Source organism: Dermochelys coriacea, chromosome 26, assembly GCF_009764565.3.
Source record: "Dermochelys coriacea isolate rDerCor1 chromosome 26, rDerCor1.pri.v4, whole genome shotgun sequence".
Lineage (NCBI taxonomy): Eukaryota > Metazoa > Chordata > Testudines > Dermochelyidae > Dermochelys > Dermochelys coriacea.
Window position 1 is genome coordinate 2,574,709 of NC_050093.1, and position 23,305 is coordinate 2,598,013.

Genomic DNA, 23,305 nt, shown 5'->3' on the forward strand with positions numbered 1-23,305 from the left:
TATTCTCCTCAAACTCTTCCATACCCTAGAAATTTGTCACTGGCATCCAATAATTATACTCCAAGTCAATTCACTCTGCACATTGGTAACGGCAGCATGCTCCCAGTATATACATTTCTGCTCTGCACACAGCTGTCTGAATGGCCACAGTGAAGCTAAGGGACCAGAGTAGATCTTGTTCCCCTCGCACTCCTTGTCCAGGTACACACTAACACGTTTCAAGCTCATTCATGCTTGAAAAAATATTACAGCTACAAGTGAAAAACCTTTTATTCAGTCATAACAAATAGTAAAATAAAACGGCTTTTTTATTCCAACACATCACTTCCAATGCTTGCACAGGTCAGAACTGACTCTGCCAATGCAGTTATTTTCATGCCTCAATCAGGGATTCCCAAACATCACCATTCACATCCCCCTTATAGACCCTTCATTAAACAAGTGGTTTTAAACATTCAAATGCTCATTGCAAATTTGCATGCAAGAAAGAAAGAAAGAAAGACCCAGCTGACATCCTGTCACTATGCTCACAGGAAGAGATGGAATAAAGCGTCAAATATAGTAGCAAATTTACTCTGGAAGGCAAAAGAGGTTAAATGTATAAAATAATGAAGAAACTGTGTCAGACGCCAACACTGGATTCAGTCTGGTAGAGAAAGTAATGGTGTCAGCTTTGCTCTAACTAAATGATGGTAAAACCCCCCCAATTATGCCAAGACTTCACTTTATCATCTCACAAACTGCAGTGACTAATGGCATGTCTAGACTGCAGCAGGCAGCGAGCCTCCCAACCCGGGTAGACAGACTCACGCTAACTTGGCTAAAAATAATAGTGTTGACCAGCTACAATGTCCCACACTGCTATTTTTAGTGCACTAGCTCAAGCCGGGCTAGCACAAGTCTGCTTAGTTGGGCGGCCATGCTCGCTGCTGTAGTGTAGACACACTGTAAGTTGTTAACCAGGTGGAATAATTAGGCTGTAAGATTGTGTTTTAATTAACATTGTACTAATATTGGCTACTTCTTTTTCTGTGTTTTTCCTCATTCTTTTATAGTGAATTTTATGATAAAAAAAGTCCTATTTATTCCACACAGTTTTACATGAAAGTCATATAAAAAGGTTCAATACACTTTGGCTTTTTTTTTCCCCCTAGTAAAAAATGTTTGATTAAAAACGACGCATTAGTTACTAGATGCAAATCTTCACCATGAGGGTGAAACAATCCTGAACGAGAGAGACCACCCTCGGTATAAACCTCAACCCCACCCCAACCCCAAAAAAAGTTCTGCTCTTCCCACGCTCTTCCTGTTCTCTATGCAGAATCCTATTTGCAAATGCTAGTTATGTGAGAGCTGGTGTAGTGATCTAATTTTTCTATTGCATTGTCTAATGTGGTACATCAGTCTGGAATCTGAATTTACGGTATAAACCTCAGGTTTTCCAGTAAGTAAAAAAAATTATATATATATATAGAGAGAGAGAGAGAGAGAAAGAGAAAGACTTTTCTTATACTGCTAATAGAGTGATCAGTTTTTTCATGCAGTAACTGATGGCAGCTTTCGTTTTAACATTTCAAGTACAGGCAAAGTAGCGGTCATTCAAGCTGTGACAATCTTAAAGAAACAATGTGAAAAAATATAGGGGGCAGTAGAAATTCATGACATTTCTATTTGACTGGGGTGGTGTTGTTACAAAAACACCCAGACAGGTTGAGCGCTCTGATGAGTTTAGGACGCTAATACCAATGGTAGCATGTGGCAGCTCTATGGAACAGCAGATTATAAAGGAAATAAGCTGGCCACTGACAACTGTGTTTGCACTTCGGCTGGAGCCACCATGTATCTGTGGAAGGTTGCAAAATAAAACAGTGATTAATAAACAGGCTTTCCTGCCAAGTAGGAGGAGATGGCCTGGGGGGAACAGATGGTCTCTCCTGCCCTGAATTATGCTAAGCCCTTTATTTTCCCCCAGTTGATTTTGCATTATATATATAAAAATATATATATAAAATACATCATAAAACAATCTATGGACTCTTCCCAGCTGCATACCTGAAGATTTAAAAACAAATCAAATCACACTTTAATGGACCACATGTATTACAGCATCATTCTGGAGGGAGAGAAGGAGAAATTGTTCTCTCTGAATTGTCTAAAGACGGCACCTGTCTCTCCCTACGACTATACAATGCTGTGTTTTGTATGCCCCTGCTAAACATGAATCAAAATGCCTACACAAGGTCTAAATTAGCCATTCGCTTCAACTTGTCTGAACATTCTCTTCCTGATAATGTATGGCAGCCACTGAACCATGCTGGCCTATTTCAAATGTAGGCCCCAATCCTACAAACACTTATGGAAATGATAAGTCATTGAGACCATTCACTTGAGCACAGTTACTCACCTGCAAAAGTGTTTGCAAATTGGGGATCTGAGTGATTCATTGTTTTTGTAAGCTACTTTTCCTAAAAGTCAATTTGCTGTTGGTGAAAGGTACCGTATTGTTGGCATCCTGGGAAACTGATGTCCCATTTAGCCAGAGAACAGGAACAGGGTACGCTCACATTGTCCCCACCAGAGCACCTCAACCCTGACCTAGTAGCACCACTTCTACAGATGATTTTCTAGAAAGAGAATTAGAGAATTTAGAACCTCCTCATCTCTCTACAAAATATGGACAATGCGAAAACACTGATCTCAGGACATGGGAAATTAACAAGCTCTGCCATCACATCGGTGCTGCCTTGCTTAAGCTGGGATATGTAGTGTACAAAAATCCTAGCACCTGTGTCTCTTTCACAGGGCTCAAAAAAAATGTAATGCAAATCTCCAGCAAAAGAAACGACAGCTTCCAGCAGCAAAGAAGGGCATTACCTCTCCTATTACCATTGCTATAAATGCTCACGCAGAACTTAAACTTTCATTTAATCAACCTAGCCACAAAACAAATCATCCTGCTGGAAATTTGCAGGATTCTCCCTCGCTCCAGAATAACCAGGCCTCCAAAAGGGAGGAGTCAAGATACGGTGCAGAGCTGAACCTGGCTGTTGAGAAGTAACCAAAAAATGGCCTGTGAATATCAAAGTATTTGTGTCTAACCTGATTTCTAGACAAAAGATTGAGAGGGTTAAGTCTGGCTCATCTGCTTCAGCACAGAACAGTGAAAAAAATCAAAAGGGGAAACCAACTTCTCGGTTTGTTTCATTTGTTAAAAAATAAATAGAAATTTTACAAGGTCATTAGGCATTATAAACTGGTTTCACACATCCTCAGCGGCAGGAGCCCAATTCTCTCCTCTCATCTCTTCCACCAGTCCCTCTGCAGGCTTGCTCCCCGTGTGGTCCATGAACATGTTGGGAATATCTTTGCCAAAATAGATTTTGCTGTTTGATGCAATAGCTTTGTATTTCATCAGCTGCAAGTACTCAGGAGTTAATTTTAGCTGCATGAAGAGAAAACAGAACATCAGCAGCCGTCCAGATTTACTGACTAACAAGCTTTTGTTGTGATCACATAGGGTACCATTTTTCCAGAGCACTAGTGTACCTGGCAGACACCCGAAGACATGAATACAAATCGTTTTCCTATTTAAAGAAACACCAGCAAACACAATGTTCCCTTCCGGTATCTGCTGTTGGCAGTGATCCCCCTAACTCTGCACCCGAGAGTTTTGTCCATTTGATTTCTCCTTCCCCCGCTTGCTGCTCCCCAGAAGGTTCATGGCTCTGCTAGATTGATGACTTCCACGGATAAGAGCAGCATGATTCTGATCTGGCCTGTAATCACATCCTCTCATAAAAAGCATCCTCTAGAGGCCTGCTCCATTTGTGCAAGAAGTTTGCTAGGCGGTACACAGAGCATTAGTTAAAACTTTCTGGCTGTAGCAGAGCTAACATCACATCGAAGTGCTGCAGCTCCAGCTCTCTCTAGAGGGGGAACCTTGGTCTCAGAAGCATTTACAGAGCGGCCTCCACAGAGCACAAGCCAGCACATTTAGGCTTCCTCTGCACAGATTCATATTACAGAACATAAGAACGGCCATACTGGGTCAGACCAAAGGTCAATCTAGCCCAGTATCCTGTCTTCCGATGGGCCAGGTGCCCCAGAGGGAATGAACAGAACAGGTAATCATCAAGTGATCCATCCCCTGTCGCCCAGTCCCAGCTTCTGGCAGAGGCTAGGGACACCATCCCTGCCCATCCTGGCTAATAGCCATTGATGGAACTATCCTCCATGAATTTATCTAGCTCTTTTTTGAACCCTGTTAAAGTCTTGACCTTCACAACATCCTCTGGCAAGGAGTTCCACAGGTTGACTGTGCGTTGTTTGGACAAAGTGCCATTCTAGTCTAACGATTAACTCTCCTCCAGAGCGAATGCCACCAAAATACTAATGTGAACACTGTTCAAACAGTGCCCCCATCAGTCTGGCCTGATTTTCAGTAACTACATTCATTTTGTACATGTAGCAGGGAGTCGTCATCACAGCTGGCTTTTTTTTTTTTTTTTTTTCTTTCTTTCTTTTAAACAAACTATCAGCTCTTAAGTACAAGAACCATCTTCTTTTTCTGTTTGTACAGTGCCTAGCACAACGGGACAAATAAATACCTTGTTAGCTTCTGCTATCTTCATGGCAGTGTAGCATTCAGCGTCAGCTTTTGCCTTCTCCCTAGCAAGGAATGCACCATCTGTAAGGAAAACCATAGCAGCCATTTAAACACAAGAGACAACACAAGCTGCTGTAACTTGTTAAACATTGTGCTCCACATTTGGACCCATCTTTGTATTCACAGTAGCATCCACACACTGCCAGGGTATCCACACCACTACTGAACTATGGGTGGCACACTTGGGCCATAAGCTACAGTCTCTCCCCACACCTGAAATGTAATGGGATGATTATACACCAACGCTTCCCCCGCAAGAGAGGCAAACGGCTAATCTCTTCACCTTCCTCCAAAACACAGTCATCTCTTGGGGAAAAGCATGGCAGCTATCTCACTACAAAACAGCAGGCAGCAATCCTACACACCACATCTGGACAGGACATAAAGAACACCTCATCAAACTGAAACCACAGGGGGAATTTTAGGTAGCGAATGTAATTACTCAAACTGGAATTTGGCCAGGACACTGCGGCTAACATCCCAATATTTGTGTAAGGGTCAGGGGATCTTTAACCTCTAAACTCAGGCCCCTGGATGGGCTCTTAGCTTGGCTTTTTCCAGGATTTCGAGAGCTGGGCAAACAAAGGGTTTGATCCTGCAAGATGCTGAGTGCTCAAGTCTTAGAGAAGCATCTCCTGTCAGTATCAGGCAGGGATACAAGATTAAACATTTTATAAAGGTCATCTAAAGAAACCAACACTTCCCCATTGCCTATTGCATTCTTCCTTTACCCAGACTTTTTGTGGTTAACCATATTTAATGAACACTAATGTTACACTGGCACAGTCTGTAAAGCCAGGCTTATTTGTATGGTCCACTATGTTCCCTGGATATTCACAGGCTGTTTTAGGGCACCCAACTCAGTGAGCAATAACAGTCCCCAATCCAGGCGTGTCAGAGTGCACTGGGATCCTATTTAAGCCGTTTCAAAGCAAACAACTGGATAAACCATTCCTTTATTTCACCAATAGGGAGAACCTCCACATTTAAAAACAATACCAGCAGCTGGAAGGTTGTGAATTGAGGCTTCGCTCCATTTGGCCAACTAATGAGAACACTCTGCCGACTCAGTCAGAGCAGCCGGAAGGGCGGAGGCAGGGCAGAAATTCCCTGCCTGCAGGACGCACAGACTGCTGCCTGGTATGGAGCTGGAGTGAAGGCCTGGCACCTGGCGACATGTATTCAAAAGAAATAAAAACTATTGTAGTTCTGCTGGGAACTTCTTAATGAGAAGCTGCTGATCTGTAAAACTCTAATTGGCTCCTCAGTGGGCTTCTGCAAAACTTGACAGGGCCTCTAATGAACATAATTGGAAATAGGACCTTGTAGCTCTGAGCAAGAGAGGCAGAGCCCTTTTCTTGTCCTGGAATTTGCCTGACACAAGGCACTGCATGGGGAAAAGCCCTCTCAGTTAAGAGCTCAAGCTCCTATAAAGCACTCAAAACCATCACCTTGGAAAAGAAAAATTTGAGAGAGATAATTGGCAAGGAAATGCTTCCATTCCTGCCCCTAGTCAATATTGGCCCCTAAAGAAAGCAAACAGCAATTCCAGATGGGTGTGAATAATGCAGGAATCCATGACAGGAGAAGACAGAATATAGGGCTTGCTTACTGCTGATAATGCTTAAAGAGAAAGAGAACTCACTTGTTTAACTTGTTAAAGAGAACTCACTTGTTTAACCTAGGGAGTTTCCTTCCCTCCCCCCCCCACACACAAACACACACCATCACCTCTAAGACAAAAAGAAAAGGAGGACTTGTGGCACCTTAGAGAATAACAAATTTATTTGAGCATAAGCTTTCGTGAGCTACAGCTCACTTCATCGGATGCATTCAGTGGAAAATACAATGGGGAGATTTATATACACAGAGAACATGAAACAATGGGTGTTACCATACACACTGTAAGGAGAGGTTTCAGAGTAGCAGCCGTGTTAGTCTGTATCCACAAAAAGAAAAGGAGGACTTGTGGCACCTTAGAGACTAACAAATTTATTTGAGCATTAGAGTGATCAGTAAGGTGAGCTCATACCAGCAGGAGGGGGGAGGGGGGGGGAGGGGAGAAGAACCTTTTGTAGTGATAATCAAAGTGGGCCATTTCCAGCAGTTGACAAGAACGTCTGAGGAACAGTGGGGGGGGGAAGGAGGAGGGATAAACATAGTTTATTCCCCCCCTTTCCTCAGACATTCTTGTCAACTGCTGGAAATGGCCCACCTTGATTATCACTACAAAAGGTTTTCTTCCTCCTTCCCCCTCCCCCCCCCCAGCTGGTAATAGCTCATCTTAAGTGATCACTCTCCTTACAAAGAGAAAAGGAGTACCTGTGGCACCTTAGAGACTAACAAATTTATTTGAGCATAAGCTTTCGTGAGCCACAGCTCACTTCATCAGATCCATTCAGTGGAAAATACAGTGGGGAGATCACGAAAGCTTATGCTCAAATGAATTTGTTAGTCTCTAAGGTGCCACAGGTACTCCTTTTCTTTTTGCGAATACAGACTAACACGGCTGCTACTCTGAAACCAGTCATGTTGTGGTTAGACGTTGGCCAACTCACATGCTCTGTGTGCCTCGGTTTACCCATAAAAGAAATAGGGATAATACTGCCTCACCTCATAGCAGCATCGTGAGGACTAACTAAAATATCTGTGATGTGCTTCGAAATCTTCCAAGAAGAAGCACAAAGGAATTTGTTTATTGGAAAGGTTGTTGCTCACCTTCAATCTCTGAAATTTTCTTCTCCGTTTCCTTTTCCATCACCTTCTGTCCGTATGTTATTTCAGCCACTTGGGCAATTTTTTCTGCCTCTGTAGTGGTAAAGGAAACATATCGATGCCCAAAGAGTTATGACCCGAGCTCCTTTCCCACAGAAGCAATCTCAGCCACACACACCCTTATACTCCCTCTGGCAAACCCAATCCTTATGGGGTAGATCTACACTGCAACTGAAGATACAACTGCAGCAGGTATAGACCCATGTGAGCTAGCTTTGATCTAGCTAGCTCAGGTACCAATATCAGTGAAGCCACCAGGGAGCCAAGGTACGTACTTGGGTGGCTAGCCCATGCTGCCATGGCTTCACTGCTATTGATACCCCAGTTAGCTAGATTAAAGCTATCTTAGCTATGTTTATACATGCAGCGCACACACCTTGGACTGCAATGTGGACATACCCATACAGGCGCTTTCATCCCCCAAGAGTACAGAATCACATCCAGGGATGTTTGTAGTCAAAGCAAGCACAGAGAAACCATCTGAGAAGTCCAGAGCTTTGCGGAGGTTTTACCTGAGCAAGAGATGGGTATCAAGCAGAAAGAGAACACACTGTATTTTCAGTGTCCTTATCTACAAGACACAGAGTTGTTCAAAGAACTGCTGGCAGCAGCCAAAATGAGGGGGAACTCATTTTTAAACAGACAGTCACAGGAACCTGTGACTGCACATTTACTGTAAAATTCTGTATTTTGATTAGAGACATTCACAACGAATCCCTCGGTTCACACATTCAGTGGTGCAGTTGTCACTGTGCTTGCTTTTAACAGACTCTGGACAGAATCAGCTAGACTAGAGATGTGCTAGAGCTTCTCTCACCCTCCCCAAATGTCAGCCTCTGCCTCTTCCCACTTCACATAAACCATCAGTGTTAATCTTGTTTATGGTCGCCTTATTTAAATCTCTTAGAGCCACCATCGGACTACACTGCTGCTCACACAAGACCCAGCAGAGGCATATGTGCTGCATGTACTTCCAGAGAGGTGTTTGGGTTCAACACCCGCCCACGCCTGGAAAGTTTCTCAACCAGCCACATGTATGGGAGATGCATATACAGACCAATCAGGGCCTTCTTCCTCTCCGTCTCTGCTTCCTTCTCCACGACCTTCTGCTTCTGAGCCGCAATCAGCAGCTTCGTCTTCTCGCTCTCCCTAGTGAGCCAGAACAAGCCAGATGTAGAAATGCAGCTTCCACACAGGAGTGTGAGGTTCTCGGAAGTGCAGCCATCCTCCCTAGGTGACAGCCACGCCTTCCATGCTTGTCCCACTGCAACCCGCTTGCATGACACTGGCTAGATTCTCTCTCTAGAGTGCATTTGCAGGGGCAGGTAGTGGACAGAACAATGCATACACTCACATTCTACCTCGCTAATTTCATAGACAAAACACGCACTCCATTTTTCTGACCCAATAAATAAGAAGTCTTCTGCTCCCCCACAACAAGTAAAGGTGCTATTTTGCATGATCACCCAGTATGTGATGTGTACTGCTGCTCTCTGCTGGGTGAATCAGACCTGCTCCAGTGAGCAGATCACCCTCCAGTGGAGGAGGGCAGTTGATAGAGGATATAAGCACTAATTACTCAGGTACATGCCTATAAATTTACTGTTAGTGGAGGTATCAAATTATTAAATTAGGAACACAAAGCAGGAAGTGAAGCTATATAAAAAAACCTAAGCCTTCAACATAGCCATAGCTATAAGTTTTCCCTTTCTCACGTGGAAATTTTGGAAACTTTTCGATTTATAAGAAAATAGCTTTGGGAGGTATACGTGCAGGATTAAATGCTACTTTTTTTAAATTTAGTAAACGGCTCTGTATCTCTCTCACCCCCACTGTCCTACTGCCTTCTAAGAACGAAGTAAAATTAAAGAACATTCTCTTTTGAAAACATCACCCTCATGTTTTCTCCTAAAATTTCACCCATTTCAAAAACAGCTCAGGGAGCAGAAGTCAGGTCTGAGGAACTAGCCACTCTCCAAAGTAAACCACACACTGTGCTGTATTTATAGTGACAGAGGAGATAAAAACAGGCTGATTGTAAAAATAAGGAATCCCCATATTGGGCCGCATAAAACACAAGCTACCTGGACTTCTGGGGCTAGGGACAAAGGCTTGGGAGAGGATTTGGGGAGAAAGGAAGACCTTTCTTGATTACTCTCTCTTTGGTGGCAAAGTGCTGAGAGAACCTGTGTGTTTCTGAATGGTCAGTGCAAGACAGGCTGCTGGCTTAGAAAGTGTTGAAACAACAGGATCATGTCGTCAAGTATTATTAAAACAAGTTATTTCAAAGCTTTGTGAAGTCTTCAGCCTGTTGTATCAACAATTTCTTTATCGCCATTCAAACAGCAGGATTATGGATTATCCACCCTGCCATTCGTGCACACTCACCAAGAGGCCCTTTTAAAAAGCCTTGAAGGCATAGTGTCAAGGTCAACGGGGCCCCCAAATGAACCACTTTTGCCACTCAAATGCCTGAGCACACACAAAATACAGAAAAACCTTCCCATCGGCAGAGGCATGCTTGCATGATGCCATTCCCATCACTTGGGCCTCCTGCCCATGGCAATAAGCCAGCATGAGGGTAAACGAATGCGTCTGGCAGAGGGCACTGAGATCACAGCATACTATGAAAACATATTAGTCTGGATGACAAATTCAGTTTGGTAACACAAAGGTGAGAGTCCCAGGCACTTACATGAGTTCATAATTCCTCCGAATTGTTTCTGGAATGTTTGGCTTCGTAACGCGGACTGCCTGGAAAGATAGTGAATAGAAGGAAGGTAGACAAACAGCTAACACGCTGCGAGAAACCAAAACACTGGCAACAAAAGTATGGGACTTAAAATTGGGGCAGAGATAATTAGTTGCCTCAAGGAACTCAACATGGAGTCTAGTTGGTAGAGCAGTTTTCCAGAAATGACTTGCAGCTCTCCATCCCTGCCCAGCACTGCAAACCCAATCTCGTAAACATTTCTGTACCAGATGTGATTGTCCTCCCCATGATCAGCACTTTGTGCAGCCCAGGTGGGACCCTGATTACCTGTATAATGAGTCCAGGGGCCATGGTGGTCAGGTCCTGCTGCAAAGCCAGTTTAAGGTTTTCATCAATCTGATCTGGTATCAAAAAAGTGAGACATGGTTAAAGAACACACAAGGCATTTGGCTCTCAGATCATCTGTGGAGTTATTCAGGATAGACTTTTATTTAGTATTCTTGGAAATGAAACACAAGTTAGAGGCTACATATCCCATAGGGGAAATAAAGACACACCTGTGTGTGTGCGCGTGTGCATGCGCACACTCCCCCCTCCCCCCCCCAACAAAATCCCAGTCTTGAGCCAGGCCCTGAAGCCTTTGAGTAAATCAGGTTTGATTTAAAATTTCAGGCTGAAAACAAACAAAACAAGATGGTATCACAAACAAGATGCAAGACCAGACAAAACTGGCGGTGAAACCAAAATACTGTAATTGGGGTAAGGTGGGGAGGACGAATAGTGGGCAGGTGGTCTGTCTTGATGGTGAACTTGCACCACCAATATCTAAAAAAGAAGGGGATTTACAAACTCCTGCAACCTTCCACAGCTCCAGTAATATACCTTTGGGATTTATGGACCCCAGAGGTACTCTCAGAATCCACATTACTGGGAATAAATGGACAATTATTCAGGCAACTGGCAGTATCTCAAGGGATAACTGGGATTGGATCCTTATCCACTATGCCTACCACTCAGATGCACAGGACATATCTGACTGCCAAATTCAGAACTAGGGAAGGAATATTATCCCAGGATATCATAACAGCAGGGACCTCAAGGGACTTTCATCTTTCTCCAAGTACTGAGCAAGTGTCATGTTATGAGATCAGGTGGATGTACACGGCTTGGCAAGTTTCATAGATACTAAGGTCAGAAGGGACCATTCTGATCATCTAGTCCGACCTCCTGCACAACGCAGGCCACAGAATCTCACCCACCCACTCCTATGAAAAACCTCACCCATGTCTGAGCTATTGAAGTCCTTAAATCATGGTTTAAAGACTTCAAGGAGCAGAGAAGCCTCCCTCAAGTCAACCATGCCCCATGCTACAGAGGAAGGCGAAAAACCTCCAGGGCCTCTCCAATCTGCCCTGGAGGAAAATTCCCTCCCGACCCCAAACACGGCAATCAGCCAAACCCCGAGCATATGGGCAAGACCCACCAGCCAGACACCACAGAAAATTCTTTCCTGGGTAACTCAGATCCCATCCATCTAACATCTAACTGTAGTGTTAGTTTCCTGTTAGTTTCATTTCCTGTAGTGTCAGGGGTCCTCAGGCAACAGAGGATCTGGATCCTCCCTAATGTCTATTTCTGGGTTTCTAAGAGACTCTCTGTTAGAGGAACTCAGGAATGCTACAAGGCTCCAGTGAGTACTCAAGGAAATGTCCACAAGCATGGTGTGTGTGCAAGTAAATTCTGAGCTATTCCCCCAATGTCCCCCAACGCTATCATTCCAAACAGGTCCTGGAGCAGTCCTGGTAATTTAAAACCTGGCCTAGCCAGGCCTTGATCTACCCAGGCTGAACGTGTGCCAGCAAGAGACAGAACGAGTAAAAGGCAGAAAGGTAAAAGGTCACATTTGTTAGTTTAATAGGTTGGACACATTTTCATCAGCAAATCCACTTGGCTCAGTGAGTAGGAATTAACTTCAGCGTAGCTGGGGAATTTCAAAAGGAACTAAAGAATTCAAAGCCCTGCTTCAATGAAAGCTCCAAGGAAAGTTGTATGTTCCACTGGGGCCTGCTGAGAAATGCAACAGGAAAATAAAAAATTAACAGCCCTGAAAGTGATCCAGGCTCACTTCCTCAGTTATTAGTTTCGTCCCAGTTCAGGTGTCTGGAATTCACATTCAAAACACAGTTCAGGCAGGAGTTTAGAAAACAGCTGTTATCAGTTTCCTGCACCTGCCTCCAGATGTGGAGGCAGGGAATGATGACATAAGTCTGTATTCAATGGGCTGCACCTCATTTCTAACACCTCAGCCAAAAAGCATCCTGCTCAGACAGAAACAATCATGAAGGAGCCTTGCATAATCACAGGTTTCAGAGTAGCAGCCGTGTTAGTCTGTATTCGCAAAAAGAAAAGGAGTACTTGTGGCACCTTAGAGACTAACAAATTTATTAGAGCATAAGCTTTCGTGAGCTACAGCTCACTTCATCGGATGCTGTAGCTCACGAAAGCTTATGCTCTAATAAATTTGTTAGTCTCTAAGGTGCCACAAGTACTCCTTTTCTAATCATGAAGGAGTGCATATAAATGTATACAGACCCTTCCTTCAGCGCAAATCAGTTTACTTTAGTCTCTTTTTAGCTACTGTCATCAGCAGCTGTTGATGTCATCTGGAGACATCTATGGGTGAAGAATGAATATATTTTCTGATAATTCCCCTCCTGTTTCTCTATAGAAGCGAGTCCCAATGATACATTTTGTAGCAGTGCACTGTCAGAACAGGGATCTCTTAGTCCCTTAAAAAGTGCAGTTCTGATACAGTAGTTAATGATTAGCAACCATCACACATTCTGATAGGAAGAATAGATCAGGGAGTCTCAAGGAGGAACCTGCAGGGTGTTTGTGCAAATGTCACAGTGAGCCTGGGCTCTGGCTTGAGATAAGTATTGCAAAGACATTCTCACAATTTCAAAAGAAAAATTAATCCTGAGAACAACAAAAGAATTTATAAAGGGTAACGGTCAATTAAGACATTTTGTTTGTCCCTCTACTGGCAGGATACTCTCCTGTAACAGGTTCTCCTAGTCTCTGCACAGTCTAGTTTTAAGATGACCTGCAGTCTAGAATGGAGGATAATCTGTCCCGTCCTGAGAGATTCCCCTGTTCTCAAACACCCACATGGCATGCCTAGGTAGTATGGTAATAGTTGCTTTAGTAGAACCAAGATATAAGCTCACCATACAGCATTTTACTTGCCCTGAATGAGTAACATTTCCTGATAGGCGACTAAGCTCTTGTTTATATTTTTTATGATTGGGCCAGTAAATTTCTCATGACTATTTTGCAAGGGTTAGCTAAACAGAGCCATCTACTTGATGAAGCTTCCTCACCTTCGCTAGGACAATCAGCTGTTCGGTTTGTGACCAGGATTTGTTCAGTTTAATTATAGTTACACACTCATTCTTCTGGCTCCAGAACCATGTGTAACTATAACTAATTAAACTGAACCAACCCTGGTCACGAACGGAATAGCAACTGGAGTGATCTCCTCCGAATCCTATCAGTTATGGAAAGGGGCCTAAAGGAGGCTCTGATTGTTTACTATTAGATTTTGTGTGGTAGCAGCAGAAAACCTTGCTGAAGCAACAGTAGATGTTGTTAGGTTCCGGTGAATGTGACAATTTATCTGTAAAGGTTACAGTGACCCAGGGCAGAGATGGGGCTCACCAAACAGCTCAATGTAGACCTCCTGAAGAGTGTGAACACTGCAGAACTGGTTCAGCTCATGGTGAATCTTGTTGAAGATGAGTGCTTTATCATAGTCTGCTGTGTAGTTCTTCACTATGTCATACACTGGTGAGAAGGAGAGAAGTTTGCATTAGACCAGGATGGCGGTGGTCTTGAGTCGGGCTCCACCTGGGATACATGCAATGGGAGCTTGATACATCTGCACTAATCACTGGGGGCGACTCACTGCCAGTGCCTGGAGCCTTCCCACTAGCAAGTGAACAAAATGAAAAGACTATCTCTGCACTGCAGAAGCACACTTTGTTCATTTATTTTGACAGGGAAGTTTTAATTACTGATGCTAATACTTCATAATGTACCAACCAATGTTCTATCATATGCTTTGTAAACATAATGAAGTCTTAGTAACACCAGACCTTTCTATAGCATCTGCTATTAAATCTTTGCTGAGAAGCAGTGAGACACAGATTATGTGTCTGAACAATACGATATGTGGATTAGTGAGTTTGGGCATGTACAAAGCAATTGTGAGACTCTCAGAGCAAGAGGAAGCCCCCAGGCCCAAAGCTGCACATGGATTTACTTTTAATCAATGGGACCTAAAATGGTCTGGTTCTGTTCCACTCCATGAATTTTTGTGAACCCACCAGTGTATTCACAAGCAGAGAGGTTTGCCCTGATGTTCTTGGCCAATGTATCCACTCTTTTCCAATGTGCTAGATGGTTGCTGCAGTCCACCCCAGAGGTGGCTGCATTTCAGTGGGACTCTATACATCAGTTTGTGATGCATTTCGAGTGAAAGGTGCTCAAACCTCTTAATCTGTGTCTCACATGCCAATTCTCTGATGGTATTCTGAACCCTTCTCCCACTCTTTGTCTATTTAGATTGTTAGCTCTTTGTGACAGTGCCTAGCACAACACCACTGGGATTTGTAGGGGCTACTATGATATAAATAATAATCTGCTAGGCATTATAGATATTACACTCATTTTTCTAGTACCTTTCATTGTATCTGTGGTAGTAAGTAATAAGAACATGTAAGTGATAACAAAACACAGAAATATATAGAAAATAGTAAAACTGGTTCTGTCTCTTAAGTTTAAACTTAATTTTAAATGGGCGTAAACACTTAAAGAGCAGAGGGCTTTAAAGGGGACATTGCTGAATTTCTGTGGCTCTCTGGCCTCCAAAATCAATCATTGCACAAGCAGAAATGATTTCTCAACCCCATGCTGCATTAGCAGGAGCATAAGGAGCTTTCAGAAGGCAAAAGCCTTACTAACGCTCAGATGTGACAGTCCTTCATACTGTAGCCTCACAGACTCATTGGCAGAGATAACTCACCAGCACCTTGGATCAGGAAATTCACCACTTCGATCCTGTCAAAATAAATCATCACTCCCCCACTGTAAAAGAAAGAGAAAAAGAAAAAGGAGGGTGTAATATTCCAAACTAAATAAAGCTGTTCAGGGATACACCCAGGGTCCAGGGTAGGTGTAAGATGTATGCAGTACCGGCTCTTCTAGAACAAGGCGCTGCTTCTCCATAATTATTCAGCACTTAAAGGAGACTAGGATGTGGGGCAGAGAACAGAGCTCGCAGCAACACAGCCCAGCATCTGAACCCATTCATAAAGCAAATTCTTATTTCACAACTTGCTAGAGGCTGATCATGCAACTGTCACAGACAACATCAGGAGGGACCAATCATGGAGACAACACCCTCTAGCGGACTGAAAGGGACACTTCACAACCTTTGGTAAGAGTGGTTCACAGTGGTGGGTCTGCACTTACAGCAAATCCAAGTGGAAGGTTTCGGGGGAACCCCAAGAACAATGGCCCAGTTTACTCTGGATTTAGCTATGTGTAAGATAGGAATAATGGGTTCTAGTTGGAAGGAGCAGGTCTAGTGGTTAGAGTGTGTGTGTGTGGGGGGGTGTCTCTGGACTCCTGAATCCTTTCCTTAGTTCTTTGACTCTCTTGTGACCTCACACGAGTCACTTATCCTCTTTGTGCCTCTATTTTTCCACTGGCAAAATGAGGATAAAACCTGCTTCACAGAGAGCATGCGAGGCTCAGGATTTTAGATCCATGGACAGAAGGTGTTAAGTAAAGGATTAGACATGGAAAAGGCTCTGAAGCCAGTTGTAATGCAGTCTATCCTCACTTGAAATTTAAGGAGGCCAAGAATCAGGCCATGAAGACTTAGTTCCCCTCTCAAGCCTAGAGACAAGAGCAGTCACACCCATAAGGACATTAATGCCCTGGAGAGGGTAGAGTATTTGCACTGCCCCCTTCCCCAGAGTACCACAGTGGGAAGCCACAGTCAGCTTCTACCTGACACACCACAGAAGCCCCACCAGCTGAGGCTGTAGAGTGGAGGCTCTGAAACAGCACGTTCCCTGCCTGCCCTGTCTATGGCCCTGCCCCAGTCAGCACAACAAAATTTTCAGGCTGTGATGAACTAATGTGTGCTCTCAGTAGAGGGAAGCTGTAGTCACCACAACCTATACCCTGATGGACTTTCTCCTACAGGGAACCTTACATCCTGGTTTATGCCAGCAGAAGTCTTTCTTTTTTTTTTTGGCCAGAGATGAATCAGATCAGTGGACTTTAAGAGAACTGCCAACTTATAGGAAGGTCTTGCTCGTTGTTACTATTATACAGTTGCATTATTGACTGTATGTTATTCTGAAGTGGTATAACACTAAGAGCAGAGTGTTATTGTTTTCCTACTAAGAACAAACACACACACCAAACGTGCAGCAACAATAAGGCAACAAATGTTAAAGTATGTTGGAGCTTCCTGAAAACATAGGATCCAGTTCAGGGGCAAGGCAGGGCGGCATCTGACCAGCCTGTTAACAGGAACAAAGGGCAAAGTACATTCAACTACTGCAAACTATGATTCAGCATGGGGAGAAACAACGAAGAAAAACTGGGGTAACTTGATTCCTGTGCCATATGATGGTTCAACATCTCACCTGGTACCACAAGGAACATTTTTCACCTCATCTGTCTGCAATGTAGTCTGGAGAGAGAGAGAGAGAGAGAGAGAGAAAGAACAAAGATTCAGTTAAGCGCCAGTCAGCTTACAGTACAAGAGTTATGTAATTCCTTTGTTTTTGAGCAACTTTCCTGTCATCTTACAGAGTATCATCTCTCAGGTTCCTCATTACATCATCCCTTTGTCCTGGAATAGCCTGGGGAACTGCAAAAGCCAGAACTAAATCTGCTTCTATTGATTCTTCTGCCATCTGCTGTCCAGCGCTTGTCGGCTCTAGAGAGAAACCTTAAAGCCACTTGTCCAAAGGTTGCTCAACAGAAAGAATGCATCACTGCATAATTCTTTGAGTGCATTTGCCAGTGATCTAGCCTGCAAGTTTACTGGACAGGTTCTAAGTCCTCACTTCTAAGTCCTCACTTCAGAATGTTTATTCCCCTGCTTGAAAGAAAAACTGGGGAAAGAAAGATATACCATCCCAAGAGAAAGATCATGAGGAAAGTGCCCAGAAAGTTCAGAGCAGGTTTGGGGCAACTCCAGTGATGCAAACCTTGCAGCAGTCTGTTGTATCTAACCAAGGCTGGAGTAGGAGGAACTACAAAAAGGCAGAACGTACTGCACAAGACCATTTACAGTGCAGGGTCTCTTTGTCCCCTTTTGCTCTGGAGGAAAATGGCCCCATGCAGAGGTCCTACACAAGCCTTATGTACCCACAGGGCTTTAAGTGGTACATATGCCTTGCATTGGCCCTCTGTATATAGGCCATTTTCACCCTTTGTGCAAGTAGAGTCTGACCAACTCCCACTGACTTCAGTGAACATTGGATCAGGTTCATACTGAGCATAAGGGCATTTCCCTCTCCTGCCTAGATTCTCCTCTGGGAGGTCCTTGAGAGTGTCATCATCAGTCTTGTGCCAGCAACATCACAGGCTGTTGCCCTAGAAGATTGTGATGTCCCAAATGCAGCATCCTCTGACTGACTTGGTGGGAAAACACTAATGTAAGCAAACAAATGCAAAAATACCTGCACTGATTTGTAGGAGGTTATAAAGGGGAGCATAAGGTGGAAGCCAGGTCCACTGGTGGAAGTCAGCAATGCGCCACCTCTGCAGGAGAAGAAACAAAGAGAAGAATGGTACACAGTTTATTCACAAGTATCTGCAGAGCCTTTGACTATAGGAAGGCATGGAAGCATTAAAGATTAGATGCACTGAAAAGGTAAATAAACTGACATCATCTTGTCACTTCTAAACACAGACAGATATCTGAAAATATATCTGCATTTGTCATCTCTGCTTGGACACTTTTCTCCTTTAATTTAAGTCCTTGATACAGTTTGTGTACCCTGAATTCAGAGCATACTGAAGACACTTTAGATAATGAGCAAATACTAAAACCATACAAGCTCTTCCCGTCTTTGATAAGAAAGGAAAAGTTGTTCTCTGTGGTTGTGGGGGGTTGGTTTTGCTTTGTCACAAGCCACATCCAATTGCCAGTTAGGATATGAAAAGTCACCAGCTAGCTAAGAATCAGACACACAGCATTATGATTGCGGATTTGAAAACCTTTTCAAAATTATGATGAATACATGAGGAAAGACTTTAGCAATTAATGAACCCTAATGACACAAATAACCCAAAGCAACTGGAGAGCCCGCCAGCCTCAGAAAACAAATGGAGATGGAATAAATATACCCTAAGACTAAATAGTTGAAAATCAGTGCCATGGGATTTGGACCTTTCACCTCAAGGTCACAGGTTCAAATCCAGCCCAGGCTGATAGTAATCAAAAGTTATCACCCAACAGCTATTCAGTAGCTTATGTGGAATGAGTTGGTGAGAGGGCCCTCAATCCAGTCCCCAATGGACAGGTGTCCACATCACAAAAACATGCCCTTACATTTGTCACTAATCACCCCCCTAGTTGGCAGGCTCAGCAGAAGTGCTTGAATAAGCCTTGGAGACTGAATTACTCTCGCACATAGAGATGGTCCCTTTAGGTCAGAGCACATCTATGAGCAGGGAAGCTGATGCTGCCAATGTTTATCTTATCTGAGGATGAACAGAGGACTTAAAGTCTCATGGCTGTCAGGTCTGCCCCTCTCACCAACATCACTCACTCCATAGTCAGTCCCTCCTTCACCAGCCAGCCAGCCAAGACCATAAATTGAACTTCTGTTTCTTGCCTAACACAGCTGATATCATAACAAGCATCTGAAGCAGAGCAGAGAGCTGCAGTCCTTATTTCAATAACAGGGTTATGGGGTGTCATCAACTCTTCTGAGGAAAACACAGAAGCTCAAACTCAGACTTTACATCCAGGTGAAGGAGGATGAGTCACAAGATATTTCATACTAAAGTGGAATTACTGATAATTTCTAAGACTGCTTGAGTGTCTTCTGTTACCAATCTGGGACCACAAGTCTTTCCCCAACTCCACCCCCCTTTGACAGAATATTGGCGTCTGATGGGGAAACCATTGGGTAGTGGTTTCAAAATACTGTGAACCCAAACAATATTTCAGATGGATGTCTTACCTATAATAAACACCAATATGTCCTTCTTCAATTTTGTGTACTGCAGAGAAGAGAGCTGCAGCCAGAAAACTAACAGACAGTGCCGCTATCGCACCTAGTTGGGCCATCCCTGAGAGCACAGCCTAGGGAAAGGGAATGTACAGCACATGAGATCAGAGACTGAGGCAGACTGAGAAATATTTAACTAAATGTACTTAGCCTACTACTAACACCAGATCGAATAATAACTATACTTCCAGCAGAGGATCTCAAAGTGCTTCACAAAAATTAAGCCCCTCAGGTATTCCCAGGAGGTATGTTTTACTCCCATTTTATAAACAGGGAAACTGAGGCAGAGAACTCAAACGCCCGTTGTCACAGAGTGAATCTGTAGTAGAGCTGGGAACTGAACTCAGAAGTCCTGAATCCAACTCTCCTGCTCTAGCCACTGGACAACATCTCAGCTCTGTTTCTCTCTCTCTCTCTCTGTTTAGATTTACTAAAATACTAGTTTTAAGACATCGCCTACCAGTGCATTTGGGGTACAGTTAAAGGAACCAGAAAGCCAAGAGCCTAGTGCAACTTCCACCTCACATTATTAGTGTAGATGTCCTATTCTCCAGGCTCAGTCTCCGTGGAGTTTAAAGCTGTTTTGCTATAGTAGCAGCATGCACAAGTGGACTAGAGGACTCTTGGCACACACACTTTGTTTGATGTGGGCACATTAACTCCAGGAGTTACACATGCCCCTCCACAGAAGAGGAGGCCTCTTGCACTCCTGACCAAATTATACAGGCTGCCCAACAAAGCAGCGGGTGCAGCTTTGCCACTGTAATTTTGACTGCGCCCACAGAATGGTCATTGCATGTTATTTCCCAACAAACCATTATTTACTGTTTGTAAATATCAGAAAGAGCACACATGAGAGCGCACAGGATCTTAAGGAAAGGTTACTTAGAACGGTAAGTCCTTAGATGTTCTACAAAAAGAAACATGTCTCTTTCCTTTTCCGAGGAAGGCTTTGAACCATGCTATAGACATGAGATATAATTCATAACCACAAACACAAGGCTAAAGGTATTTGCCTATTAAGTAGCTCGTAACCTCAGGCATTAAAAGGAATCTTAATACCCAATCCAAGCTGCTGCCATCTCCTTCCCTCCTCCCCCAGCTGCACCCTTCCCACCCTATTGCTGCTGGTTTACTCAGACTCTGGTCTTGGGTTAGATTGTAAATTACACTGGGGAAGGGACCTTGTCTTGGTCTTTTCACCCGTGCAGTGCCTGCCTGACCTGGGGGGCTGGATAAACCACAGTCACCCCCTGCCTGCCCCAGGGGATGACGCAGCCATAAGGGAAACCTCAGACAGCAAACTCCAGGAGGAGCTGTGCTTAAATGAGCCTTCACCCTGCGGGGGCTGAGACCCCGGGGGGGGACGTGCATGTGTGTGAGCCCTGAGGAGAAGGGGGGCGCCGGTCCCAGGCTTGGGGGCAGCAGGGGGGGAGCCCTGAGGAGAAGGGGGGCGCCGGTCCTAGGCTTGGGGGCAGCGGGGGGGAGCCCTGAGGAGAAGGGGGGCGCCGGTCCCAGGCTTGGGGGCAGGGGGGGGGGAGCCCTGAGGAGAAGGGGGGCGCCGGTCCTAGGCTTGGGGGCAGCGGGGGGAGCCCTGAGGAGAAGGGGGGCGCCGGTCCCAGGCTTGGGGGCAGCGGAGGGGGGAGCCCTGAGGAGAAGGGGGGCGCCGGTCCCAGGCTTGGGGGCAGCGGAGGGGGGAGCCCTGAGGAGAAGGGGGGCACCGGTCCCAGGCTTGGGGGCAGCGGGGGGGGGAGCCCTGAGGAGAAGGGGGGCGCCGGTCCCAGGCTTGGGGGCAGCGGGGGGGGGAGCCCTGAGGAGAAGGGGGGCGCCGGTCCCAGGCTTGGGGGCAGCGGGGGGGGAGCCCTGAGGAGAAGGGGGGCGCCGGTCCCAGGCTTAGGGGCAGCGGGGGGGAGCCCTGAGGAGAAGGGGGGCGCCGGTCCCAGGCTTGGGGGCAGCGGGGGGGGAGCCCTGAGGAGAAGGGGGGCGCCGGTCCCAGGCTTGGGGGCAGCGGGGGGGGAGCCCTGAGGAGAAGGGGGCGCCGGTCCCAGGCTTGGGGGCAGCGGGGGGGGAGCCCTGAGGAGAAGGGGGGCGCCGGTCCCAGGCTTGGGGGCAGCGGGGGGGGAGCCCTGAGGAGAAGGGGGGCGCCGGTCCCAGGCTTGGGGGCAGCGGGGGGGGCTGGAGAGAGTCCAGCCCTGGGGTGGAGGGGCCCATCAAGGGGAGAGGGTCCGTGGGGGGAGGGGCCCCCTAAGAAGGAGTGGGAGCCTGGGAGGGGAGCGGGCCCTGGGGGAAGGGACAACCCTCGGGGAGCAAGGGGGGGGACTGGCTCGGCGGAGCGGGGGCAGGGACCGAGGCCGGGGGGGGAGAGTTCCCGCACTCACCGCCTGCTGCAGCGACTTCCGGGTGTCGCCGCGGTGACGCTGATACCATCATCACTGCGCGCCGCCCCCGGCCCCGCGAGCCCTGCAGTTCCAGCGGCGGCTCCGCCAGGGGGAGCCAGAGACTCGCTCCCTCGCTTGAGCGTGGGGTCCGCGCCGGCCTGCCAGTGCCAAGGCGGGGCGGGCTCCTGGGTCCTACCCCTGGCTCCCACACCGACCCACCGTGCAGCCCCGGACGCCTGGGTCCTGTTCCTGCGCCCGGCTCCCACACCGACCCACCGTGCAGCCCCGGACGCCTGGGTCCTGTTCCTGCGCCCGGCTCCCACACCGACCCACCGTGCAGCCCCGGACGCCTGGGTCCTGTTCCTGCGCCCGGCTCCCCACACCGACCCACCGTGCAGCCCCGGACGCCTGGGTCCTGTTCCTGCGCCGGCTCCCACACCGACCCACCGTGCAGCCCCGGACGCCTGGGTCCTGTTCCTGCGCCCGGCTCCCCACACGACCCACCGTGCAGCCCGGACGCCTGGGTCCTGTTCCTGCGCCCGGCTCCCACACCGACCCACCGTGCAGCCCCGGACGCCTGGGTCCTGTTCCTGCGCCCGGCTCCCACACCGACCCACCGTGCAGCCCCGGAGCCTGGGTCCTGTTCCTGCGCCCGGCTCCCACACCGACCCACCGTGCAGCCCCGGACGCCTGGGTCCTGTTCCTGCGCCCGGCTCCCACACCGACCCACCGTGCAGCCCCGGACGCCTGGGTCCTGTTCCTGCGCCCGGCTCCCACACTGACGCACTGTATAGCCCCGGACTCCTGGGCCCTTTTCCTGGCTCCGATGCTCACTTGTTATGTGGCCATCAGTTTGTCATGCTCCTATGCCTCTTTCCAAAACTGCCTCACCCCTGTGGCCCATGAGTCCTGCGTTCTGTTTTCAGCTCTGACACTGAGGCTTCTTATAGCATATAGTCTATATATATGTATATAATTTATAGTCCCAGCTCTGCCACTGACTTACCAAATGAATGTGCACAAGTCATTTTGTCTTGACTTGAAGTCATTGACTTTCAATAGGCTCCTAAATCTCTGTTGAAGATGAGAGATTAGGTCCATCAGTGGCTGTTAGAAAAATGGTCAGGGATGCAATCCCATGCTTGGGGCGACGCTAAACCTCTAACTGCCAGAAGCCAGGCATGGAAGACAGGGCTGGATCACTTCATAATTGCACTGTTCCGTACAATCCCTGAAGCACTGGTACGGGCCACTGTTGGAGACAGGCTACTGGGCATGATAGACCACGATCACCCAGCATGGCAGTTCTTATGACTTACATGCTTTTGAAAATTTTACCCTTAGCCTTTTTGCACCTCAGTTTCTGCATCTGCAAAATGGGGGTTGTAGTGAAAGTCTGTGAATTAACATTTGTAAGAGCCTTGGCTGAAAACTCTATATGCAG

The 23,305-nt window shown here is 46.4% G+C and overlaps 1 protein-coding gene across 4 annotated transcripts; it reads right to left on the reverse strand.

The window, feature by feature from the left end:
• Positions 1-252: 252 nt before the first annotated feature.
• Positions 253-21,958, reverse strand: ERLIN2 (ER lipid raft associated 2). 4 transcript variants are annotated; one of them, XM_038384806.2, is made up of 12 exons: positions 21,862-21,958; positions 19,436-19,557; positions 17,924-18,005; positions 16,880-16,926; positions 15,241-15,302; positions 13,875-14,000; positions 10,482-10,555; positions 10,137-10,195; positions 8,499-8,590; positions 7,385-7,474; positions 4,608-4,687; positions 253-3,442 (listed from the first exon to the last, which is right to left on the reverse strand). In XM_038384806.2, the coding sequence occupies exons 2-12, from the start codon at positions 19,540-19,542 to the stop codon at positions 3,260-3,262; spliced, it is 1,002 nt and encodes a 333-aa protein (XP_038240734.1). In that variant the 5' UTR covers positions 19,543-19,557; positions 21,862-21,958; the 3' UTR covers positions 253-3,259. The 4 variants fall into 4 exon arrangements, with proteins under 4 accessions (XP_038240734.1, XP_043358924.1, XP_043358925.1 ...); XM_043502989.1 differs by lacking the exon at positions 21,862-21,958 and adding an exon at positions 20,601-20,624; XM_043502990.1 differs by lacking the exon at positions 13,875-14,000.
• Between the last annotated feature and the right edge of the window lie 1,347 nt (positions 21,959-23,305).

Bases quoted from the DNA above. Each gene is read 5' to 3' on its own strand.
- ERLIN2 (XM_038384806.2), bottom strand. From the start codon at position 19,542: ATGGCCCAACTAGGTGCGATAGCGGCACTGTCTGTTAGTTTTCTGGCT. The intron at 10,196-10,481 runs GTAATCAGGGTC...CTATCTTTCCAG, and splicing joins CCCCTGGACTCATTATACAG to GCAGTCCGCGTTACGAAGCC. The intron at 4,688-7,384 runs GTGAGCAACAAC...TTTTCCTTACAG, and splicing joins GAAAATTTCAGAGATTGAAG to ATGGTGCATTCCTTGCTAGG.